Genomic DNA, 11,291 nt, shown 5'->3' with positions numbered 1-11,291 from the left:
ATGGATCAGGGAAACTACACCAGAGTGAAAGAATTTATTTTCCTGGGAATTACTCAGTCTCAAGAGCTGAGCTGGGTCTTGTTTGGCTTCTTGTTTTTGGTGTACATGACAACTCTGCTGGGAAACCTCCTCATCATGGTCACTGTGACCTGTGAGTCTCACCTTCACACCCCCATGTACTTCCTGCTCCGCAACCTCTCTGTGCTTGACATCTGCTTCTCCTCCATCACTGCTCCCAAGGTCCTAGTTGATCTTCTGTCAGAGAGAAAAACCATTTCCTTCAGTGGCTGTGTCACCCAAATGTTCTTCTTCCATCTTCTTGGAGGAGCAGATGTTTTTTCTCTCTCTGTGATGGCCTTTGATCGCTATGTAGCCATCTCAAGACCCCTACACTATATGACTATCATGAGTAAGGGACGATGTACTAGCCTGGTGCTGGCCTCCTGGGTGGGGGGCTTTGTCCACTCCATCGTGCAGATTTCTCTGTTGCTGCCCCTCCCCTTCTGTGGACCCAATGTTCTTGACACGTTCTACTGCGATGTTCCCCAGGTCCTCAAACTCGCCTGCACCAACACCTTCACTCTGGAGCTCCTGATGATTTCCAATAACGGACTGGTCAGTTGGTTGATTTTCTTCTTTCTCCTCATATCTTACACAGTCATCCTGATGATGCTGAGGTCTCACGCAGGGGAGGGAAGGAGGAAAGCCATCTCCACCTGCACCTCCCACATCACCGTGGTAACCCTGCACTTTGTGCCCTGCATCTATGTCTACGCCCGGCCCTTCACTGCCCTCCCCACAGATACTGCCATTTCTGTCACCTTCACCGTCATCTCCCCTTTGCTCAATCCTATGATCTACACACTGAGGAATCAGGAAATGAAGTCAGCCATGGGGAGACTAAAAAAACGACTAGCGCATTCAGAAAGGATTTAAATTCTATGAGAATGAGATAGCACCGAAATGTAAAGGTAGACATTAAATTTCACCTTCTCAAAATGGGAAGAGATCACTTTAATGCCAAAAACAAAAGGGCATCTATGGATATCATGGAGTCCTCAAAGAGGTTGGTCCTATAGTATAGTGTGTGCTGAGGACTTATAGGTGACACTGCTTTAAGCTGAGGCTCACTCATGACTTCCATTGCTCACTTTCAATTATTCATTCTGCAAATATCTCACAGAACATGCACCGTGTGCCTGACAGTACTAGGATTCAGATTGCTGCAGAAAGATTAAATATAGTCACTTTCCGAGAGCCATACCCCAAGATGCTCTAATGAAGAAATGTTGTAGTCACTTTACCTGAGAGCTTCAAAAGATGTTTTACAGTGAGTAGACCTTGTCAAGGGGAACAGACAGAGAAAAACAACAAGAAAAGAAATCAGTATTACAGATGGAAAGAACGGTGTAAGAGTATGCCACATTTGTGCAACAGTGAGCTCAACGTAGCCATGAAGTAGTACACTCATGGAGTGAGTACCACTAGTTGACATTTACAAGGAAAGTTAGGAGAGAACTCCATTTTTTGTCCCTTAAGCAATGTAAATCTGTGATTTCTATTGGGAGAGAGGATCCTCAAATCACTCCAAAGCTATGGTTTCCTCCTAGACAAAAGATAATACTGTGAGCGGGAGTATTCATCAAGAAATAACAATGATGGGTAAAGGCTATGGACAACTCACCTGGATTTGTGCAAGGCTTAAGCAAATAGAGATGCTAAGCACTCCCCCTGGAGAAAAACTGTCTCCTCACTGTATAGCAAGATTATCCCAATCACAGGTGAGCCAGGCCCAAATTCCTCACTGTTTCTGCACATAGGGACCCCAAAACTCCTTAACATTTTCCACTCAATCCATTAGAAGGTAAAGAAAGGGTCATGAAAAGCATGAATGTTTAATTGTTGAATCTGGGAATTTTCTAGTGTCTGTAATGAGAGGAATGAGGATAGTACTAGCAAAAGTTTTACCTAACAGTCCAGCTGATATTTTGCTGGGACCTATTGACTTTGCTAGACAATGTCTCTCTTCATGATTATGCTCAAGCCACAGAAGCTGGCATTCATGTGTCAATCAGAGTAGATCAAATGCTATGACAAAATCAAAGTACTTAATAACCAGAGAGCTTAAAAGAAATGTTGTGGGCACTTTACCTGAGAGCTTCAAAAGATGTTTTGCAGTGAGTAGATATTTATTTCCTGCTCATGGCACAAACCAATGTTGGTCTTTAGAAAGAGCTGTTCCATGCAGTCATTTACAAAGATAGGCTTCTTCCACTTTGGGCTCTACCTCTCTCTACGTCCTTAGAATCTCTCCATTCATCTAACAAATGGAGAAAGGGAGAGAGGATTAAGAATTATGGGGAGAGAGGAGGGATCATTATTGGCCAGTCCTGAGAGTGGTATGTACCACTTCTGATCACATTCCATCAGCCAGCCCTTGATCATATGGTCCCAGGTCCCTGCAAAGGAATCTGGAGAATGTAATCTAGCCCTATTCCCAGAAAGAAAAGGAGAACGTGAAAAATGGTGAACTCTAATGATCTCTTCCACATTTATGATTCATTGCTAAGAAATCACAATTGGATAAGATTACAGAGACTAAGACTTTGTCTCTAAAAGGATTCTCTTAATATATAGATGTGCTGGAAATACTGCTAGACCCTTGGAATGCACAAAGAACTAAACTGAGATGAAGGAAATTGGGGGAAAGAAAATTTAATTTAAAAGAAGGGGAGGGGGATCAAGGTAATCCTGGGAATTAGAATGACAACAAACTGGAAGACCAGGTCCGCAAAGAAAAAACACTGGAGTAAAGTGCCCAAAGAAGATAGGTCTGGAAGACACCCTTATAGAAGACAACCCTCATTTCTCCCCATAGTTGCCATAGGCTAATTGTAAACAAACATTTATTAATGCAGAAGCTTCTACAGAGATGAGTGTCTTTCTGTTTGTTGATTGTCCTTTCCTGTGTTCTATTCCACTCCCAACACTCAAAAATGTTCTGAATTATTTTCCAATATCAGACGTACTTCCCCAAGCATTAACATTCCAATAAAGACAAAGTTTTGTCTTCAGTTAGATTTATCTGCCGAACAAATGATCATTTACCACCTGGCTCCATCTTTGCTCTGGTATCATTGTTCTCCAGATCCTATGTACTTTTCACAACGATGCCTTTTTCTTTTCTGTCCCTCTGCTGACTTTACCTTGAACAAAACCTTTGTGACTGGGTGGAATTTTAACTAACCAAAGATGTGAACAATCAGAGTTTGTGTTCCCAAGTGTAGGACCCTCCAAATGACAGGAATCCAGCAAAAGTCACCCAGGAAGCTGTCTTAGATTGTTTACACATGCAAAATAACCTGATCAAACGCAGTGAGGGATAGCAATTGAATTCATGAAAACATTAAATTTACTTCTCTTTTGGAGTCCCTGGCTGGCTCAGTCAGTTGAATGTCCAACTTCATCTTGGGTCATGATCTCGTGGTTTGTGGGTTCGATCCCCACATTGGGCTCTGTGCTGATGGCTTGGAGCCTGGAACCTGCTTCAGATTCTGTGTCTCCCTCTCTCTCTGCCACTTCCCTGTTCAAGCTCTGTCTCTCTCTCTCTCTCTCTCCGTCTCAAAAAATAAACATTAAAAATTTATAAATTTACTTCTCTTTCAACATGACACCAAATAATTATTTGTATTTATATTTTTCTCCAGGTAGAGACATTTCCTTAGTTAACTATTACATATAAACTGACTCTAGCTTATCTTACACAGGTTACATATGCTTGGTCCTATCACCTATGATTTTTTTTCTATATAAAGAAGCTTGATTTTACATTTACACTGTATTTTTCATAAACAAATCAACATATCTATATGCACAAATTGGCTGGTTTAAGAGTGATCCTGCCATTCTGGACTTCTTTGAGAAATTCAAACTCTTTCAAGTCTGAAAGAGAATGTTGTCAATATAGCTCTTACTCAATAAAGAAGACTGTTAGTTCAGTGCTGTGTTAGTAATCTATTACTATTACATTGTATTACCCCAAAACTTAGTGGCTTAAAACAACACAGTTTTTGGGGTGCCTGTGTGGCTCAGTCAGTTAAGTGTCTGCCTCTTGGTTTCGGCTCAGGTCATGATCTTGCAATTTGTGGGTTTGAGTCCTGTGTTGGGTTCTGCACTGGCAGCATGGAGTCTGCTTGGGATTCTCTCTTTCTTTCTCTCTCTCTCTCTCTTTCTTAAAATAAATAAATAAAAACATTTTTTTTAAAGGAAGCAGATTTTTAAAAACTCAAAAAGCACAGTTTATGTGTGTTGGGAACCAGGCATGGTTTAGCTAAATCTTCTGCTTCCGGATCTCTCACAAAGCAACAGTCAAATGTCAGCTGGGAGTTGTCTCATCTCAAGGTTCGACCGGGGAAAAATCTGCTTCCAAGCTCACTGACATGATTGTTGGCCCGAACAGTGAGCTACAGGACTAAGGGCTTCAGTTCTTCATTGAATGTTGGCTGGAGACGATCTTCCAGCCTCTCTCCAACATGGCAGCTTACTTCATCAGACTGAACAATCAAGGCAAAAGAGTGTGCAGCAAGATAGAAGTTGGCCTTTTATAGCTTAATCTTACAAGTGACATCCTATCACTTTGGCTGTACCTCTGTTCACCAGAAGCAAATCACTAAATTCACTCCACACATAAGAGGAGGGGATTGCACAAGAGCACGAACATCAGGTCCAGGACCAACAAAGTTCTAGAAAAAAATTATGAAAAATTATTGCAAATTATGAAAGAAACCTGAAATTAATTTATTCAGAAAAGGTTACAAAAGACAAAAAAAAAAAAGGGTCATGGGGAATGTCAGAGATGATTCAGAGGTACTGAGCCCTTATTGACAAGCAGAATGATAGAATGATAGTATCAGTCACAGCTAGAGAAGTATTTAGTTATTAATAACAATGATCAGATCAATTGTATTAATAACATTGATCAGAAGCGCCTGGGTGGCTCAGTCGGTTAAGCGTCTGACTTCGGCTCAAGTCATGATCTCACAGTTCATGAGTTTGAGCCCTGTGTCAGGCTCTGTGCTGACAGCTCAGAGCCTGGAGCCTGCTTTAGCTTCTGTGTCTCCCTCTCTCTCTCTGTGTTTCTTCTACTCACGCTCTGTCTCTCTCTCTCTCAAAAATAAATATTTTTAAAAATTTAATAAAAAAAAATAACAATGATCAGATCAAATGATTAGACCAGATCAACTTTTTAAAAAGATTTCATTTTTAAGTAATCTCTGCACCCAACATGGGGCTTGAACGCACAACCCCAAGATCAAGAGTCACATGCTCCACTGACTGAACCAGTCAGACACCCCTGCTATAGACATTTTAAATGTCTATACATATGCAATATCTATGATATGCGATATCCAAGCGAGACCATCCATAGGTCTATGGTGAGAGATGAGGTTTCAAAAATGATATTAAGGAATGAGACGGGAAGCAACATGCAACTGTCTGCTTTTAGGACTTCCGGAATCATAGGGCCTGGAACATGGTGGATGCTCAGTAAATATTTTGCCATTAGATATTCGACGGATGAACAGTACGAACACGTCTTTTATCTGCTCCTACCCCCACTTCTCCAGGGAGAAGATGCATTGCCCAATCTTTATGATGCTTCTGATTATGCATATCAATAGGACATCAAGCAAAGCATCTGCCTAGGAAGAAAAAAGCTTGGAATGGGCTGAAATACAGCCTACTGGGCGTTCTGTTCATTTTCCCTGAGGTTCTACCACTTACGGAAGCAGACTCCTGCCTCTTAAGGAGGCAGGCTCCCCTCTATGAGCCCCCCTTCAGGCAAAGGTATGTGGGCTCTAAGCCCAAGGTTATTTTTAATCCAAATGAATACATTTGATTAAGGATAATTATTCTTTCTTCCTAAAAGAAGTGATTCAATTTATGAAAATTATGGGAAAAGGTTTACTTAAAGAAGATCTTTATTCAATATCAGATCATCTTACCTTCTTCTTTAAGTTCAAACATACACACATCCCCTTTGTTTTTCCTTATGTCTTATTTGCCAACTGATCTTAGTTCATATACCATAGACCTCCACGTGACCTCATGAAGGAGCTTTACATGTAAGCTTTACACGTAAGTACATGTAAAATGTGGCCTCTACATAGTTTGATCTGAGGAATCTGAGTGTATTAGTTTACTATCACTACTGTAAACTAATTGCCACAAACTAAGTGGCTTCGAACCACATACATTAATTATCTCACAGTTCTGTAGGTTAGAAGTTTGACAAAGGTCTCACTGGGTTGAAAGCAAGGCATCTACACACATCTTCCAGTACATGACTTCTTAATAACGCTCAAGGGAGCTTCATCCCAAAAGGAAAGTCTAGCTGTTCGAGTTAGCAGTCACATCCAAAACTATTCCCTGCGGTGAAATATCGGGCCCGGGCCTGGGAGACTGGTGCTCATGTCAGAGGCACCACAGAGCAGTGTGGTGGGACTGTGGGAGGACCGTGCAGAGGTGATTCTTGGAGCTGCCGTCTGCCTCTGACAGTAGGAAAGAAGACATTGACCCAACCAACACTCAGATTCACGTCTGCCCTACGGGAGAATATTCTTTGATGGTTAGCGTCTCCTAAGGTCAGTATGTGCAACCAAATGGCAGGCTCTGCTTCTCAGGTAAGGGATTCAAGTTTGGGACCTTTAATGAGGTCACTTTGTTATGAGGGCACTTTAGTGGGTGCTCACACGTCCGACTGTGTGTCTGTGTGTGTGTGCCCACAGCCAATTTTGAAATGTTACGGTGAATCACAAAAGGGGTTTGAACATTAACAATGCTCCTGTACGTTATATTATGTAGATTAAAGCTAGAAACTGTAGTGAAGCCAAGAAGAGGAATTCGTCCTTCAAGATGAGGAAGGTGGCTTGAATAGCCTACAAGGATATCAGCTGGTAAAGGGATGAGTGGCCTCTCTCAGGCGGGAGATTCTGAAAATCGATAAGCCCAGTTTATTTCTTTTTATGTTTATTTATTTTTGAGAGAAAGCATGAGCAGAGAAGGGGCAGGGGGGTGGGGGACAGAGGATCTCAAGCAGTCTCTGCTCTGACAACAGTGAACCGGATGTGGGGCTCGAACTCACGAACTGTGAGACCATGGCCTGAGCCGAAGTCAGACACTCAACTCAATGAGTCACCCAGGTACCCCAATACACCTGTTTTAGAAGACGGGTTGACCTGGGCATGCTTCTGAAGAAGCACTTGGGATCTTGAGTTTGTTCTTGCCAAAAACAAAAACAAAAGCAAATTTATAAACGATGCTTGTCTGTTTTCTTTCCTCTTTTTTGTTCCAAACAGACCCATACATTCTCCACCTTTTCATTTCCTAGTTGCACATACATTTTGTGCACAGCAGAGCACCATTTTTGGCATTTCTTGGTGATTTTGGTGCCACCCAGGCGCCTCCAAAATTTTTTTTTTTAAATATTACTCTGGGGGCGCCTGGGTGGCTCGGTCTGTTAAATGCCAGACTTCGGCTCAGGTCATGATCTCACAGTTCCTCGGTAGGAGCCCCACGTCAGGCTCTGTGCTGACAGCTGGGAGCCTGGAGCCTGGAGCCTGTTTCAGAATCTGTGTCTTCCTTTCTCTGCCCCTCCTCTGCTCGTGCTCTGTCTCTCTCTCTCAAAAATAAATAAACATTAAAAAAAAATTTTTTTAATGAGAAAATGTCTGGCCCTTTTAAAAACTAAAAATGTTTGAAGACAGTGACGTTCCCTGAGAATTATTGATGGGTCAGTAGATCATTGGCAGAAAGCCTAGAAAGTTAGCTGTGTGTGGCTTGGGCTCCAAGGGAAAGAGAACGGGAGGAAAGTGAGCGAAGGAGAAGTTCTGTTCTGATGAGAAATTGCAAGAGACAGTTCGGTGAGATCAGAGGACCCTGTAGTTCACGACAGGCCCCTGCTGGCTTCGGTGTGGACAGAATATGGAAGGAAGGAATACAAAGCAGCATCAGAGCCGAGCCCTGCCAGACATTAGAGTAGTGGTAAGGACCATATTAAGTATTGGCCGTGGGGGAAGTGAGTTCCATCCTGATCTGCACAGAGGTGACTGGGCGGGCATTCTGGACGGTGAATGAGGGAGAAGCAAGCGTCAGAGAAGGGACAGATGGCAAGAAGCGGGTCCATGTCCCTGAGACTAGGCCTCTGCTCTGTCTGCCGGCGGGCAGTTACGGAAGTCAGCATTCTGACCTCGCACAGAGACAGGGAGACAGAGGCCCATCCATCCTGATGATTACAACCAAAGGAACAGCTCTCTGGTCCTTGTAGAAAAACTACGTTGCAAGAAATACATGTTCACCATTGCAAGCCCTTTTTACTAAATGCTCTGAGAAAGGGAGGTCAGGGGTCTCTCTCACACAGAAAATTTTCCTGGCACTGATGAGCTTTTTCGGGGAGGCGTTTGAATGGGGGAATGGGGGGCGGTGGGGGGGGGGGTGCTGGTGGCATCCTAAGGACACAGACTTCTGCTGCCCGAGGCACTGATAAACTTGGGGCTTGTCTGGGTGCAGAGGTTTGGACAGAATCATTTGGGTCAAGAACTCAGCAGTTCTCTGGAGCACAGGGAAACTTTTGGGGGTGGATGGAGCTTTTTTAAGAGAGATCTGAAAAGGGAGATTTTATTGTAAGCAGGTGACAAAACCACAAAGCCGGATGCCTGTCGACACCCAAAGCAGGACTTATTGCAAATATTCTTCTCTTTGTAACAGGATGGGGAGCAGGGGGAAAGCACTGAATTAGGATTTATAGAAAGTGACACTTGGTGGGGTGCCTGGGTGGCTCAGTCAGTTAAGCGTCAGGCTTCGGTTAAGCATCAGACTTCAGCTCAGGTCATGATCTCACAGCTCGTGGGTTTGAGCCCCGCATCGGACTCTATGCTCACAGCTCAGAGCCTGGAGCCTGCTTCTGATTCTGTGTCTCCCCTCTCTCTCTCTCTCTCTCTCTCTCTCTCTCTCTGCCTCTCTCCCACTCATACTCTGTCTCTCCCTCAAGAAGAAATAAACGTTAAAAAAAAAGTGATGCTTGGTAATAAAAGTTTTTATTTATTTATTTACTAAAGTTTATTCACTTATTTTGAAAGAGAGAGCAAGAGTGTGTGAGAGCAGGGGAAGGGCAGAGGAAGAGAATCCCAAGAAGGTTCCGTGCCGTCAGCACAGCACCCCACGCGGGGCTTGAACTCATGACCCATGAGATCACGACCTGAGCCGAAGTCAGACGCTTAACCGACTGAGCAACCCAGGCACCCTTAAAAGGTTTTTTTTTAATGTGTTTCTTTACCAAATGTAAATGTTCTAAATCGTTTTATCCTTTGGTATATCTGCTTTTAAAAAAAAATTAATGGATTTTAGTTCTTAGAGTAGCTTAGGTTTACAGGAAAATTAAACAGAAGGTACAGAGAGCCCCACACTCCTTCTCCTCCCCTGCCCTGCCCCAGCTTCCCCACTATCAATATCTTGCATGGGTGTGCGCTGTGTTCGTTAACAAGGGAGGAACCAGGATTGATACATTTATTAACTAAAGTCCTTAGTTTGCGTTAGGGCTCATTCTTAGTGTTGTACATTCTCTGGATCTGACAAATGTGTGATGCCATGTTGAAAGAGCAGACCTAGGCTGGCCGACTAGTGACTATGTCCCCGACATGGCCGCAGAAAGAAGTTCCCGCTCAAACCTCAGACCACGCACGCATCCCCCCCTCCTTGAGTAACTTATGTTTTCTAAGAAAGCAGGCTACTACTGATTGATGCATTCTTCCGAAGTCTGAGGTGGGAGGAAGGGGAGTGTGAGAGGCGTGGAAAGTGTGAGTAGAAGAAGGAGGGCTTCTCTCAAGTAGGGGCCAGAGGCAGGAGCCCTCAACCCTGTCCAGGCTTAGAATGACCTGGGAGCATTTTAATAACTGATCCCTCCCCAAACCAATTAATCAGTCTCTGGGGATGGTGTTTGGTGGTAGGTATTTATCTAGCACAGCAAGGCTGACAGCCAATGGTTAATAGGTGACCAGTGAGAAACGTTCTGTATACACTGAGGCCAAACATGTTAAACAACCTCAGACACAGTGGTTCTTAAACTTCAGGTGCATCAGAATCTCCTGGAAGACTTGTTCAAACACAGATTGCTGAGCCCCACCCCCAGAGTTTCTGATTCAGTGGGTCTGTGACCACCAGGCCCAACATTTGCATTTTTAACAAGTTCCAGGTCACGCTGATAATTGCTGATCTGGGACCACACTTTGGCAGCCAATCGGCTGAGGCCACGACCCTTCCCCAGCCAATCAGCTAAGGCCGCGATCCCTATAAAACCTTTGTGCTTTTGAAACTCCCTCTCTCTCCGGTATCTCACCGCCTTGTCGGTGCAGGTAGGGGATTGAGCTCGAGCTAGCTCGAATAAAGGCTCTTTGCTTTTGCATCGGACTCGGCTCCCTGGTGGTCTTTGGGGATCACAAATTCTGGGCAAAACAATGTATCCATGATTAAAAATAAAAATCCCTAAAAGTCCCCTGTGCCTCACCTATTCATCCCTCCCCACCTGCACACCCCAGCCCTTGGCAACCGTTAACTTTTCTACTACAGTTTTGCCTTTTCCAGAATGTCATATAGTTGGAATCATACAGTATATATATTTTCAGATTATCTTCCTTTGCTTAGGAATTGTGCATTTAAGCTTCCTCCTTGTTTTCTCGTGCCTCAGTAGCTCATTTCTTTTTATAACTAAATAATATTCCATTGTGTGGAATGTATCTGCTTTTTAAATGCTATATTTGAGGGGCACCCAGGTGGCTCCGTTGGTTGAATATCTGACTTCAGCTCAGGTCATGATCTCCTGATTCATGAGTTCGAACCCTGCATCAGGCTTGCTGCTGTCAGCACAGAGCCCACTTTGGATCCTCTGTCCCCCCATTCTCTGCCCCTCTCCTGCTCACTCTCTCTCTTTCTCTCAAAAAAAAAAAAAAATTAAAAAATAAATAAATAAATAAATAAGTAACATTTAATAAAAATACTATAGTTGATCTTCATTGCAATTATTTCAAAACACCATCTTTTATAGGAGAAGTGTACCAGCATCTCCCAAATAATGTTGCGAGAAGACTGGCCCAATAAAATGTTAACTGGTGCAGCATGAGGGGACATGTGGTCTGTGGGAACTCAGGTTAAAGAATTAAACAAGTCCACTCGAACTTCACGACCCTATGACACAAGCGTGATTCTGCCCACTTGTACTGATGATACACAGAAGCTCA

At 43.4% G+C, this 11,291-nt stretch overlaps 1 protein-coding gene across 1 annotated transcript; it reads left to right on the top strand.

Annotated features, from left to right (window-relative positions):
- On the top strand, positions 1–936 carry LOC109247020 (olfactory receptor 4D9). Its single transcript, XM_019415364.2, has one exon. The coding sequence runs from the start codon at positions 1–3 to the stop codon at positions 934–936; it is 936 nt and encodes a 311-aa protein (XP_019270909.2).
- Positions 937–11,291: the final 10,355 nt, after the last annotated feature.

This window comes from Panthera pardus, unplaced genomic scaffold, assembly GCF_024362965.1.
Source record: "Panthera pardus isolate Hobbes unplaced genomic scaffold, ASM2436296v1 HiC_scaffold_12, whole genome shotgun sequence".
In the NCBI taxonomy this organism is placed as follows: domain Eukaryota; kingdom Metazoa; phylum Chordata; class Mammalia; order Carnivora; family Felidae; genus Panthera; species Panthera pardus.
This window is presented reverse-complemented; position numbering and strand designations above follow the sequence as displayed.

Coding starts and splice junctions, on each gene's coding strand:
- LOC109247020 (XM_019415364.2), top strand. CDS start 1: ATGGATCAGGGAAACTACACCAGAGTGAAAGAATTTATTTTCCTGGGA.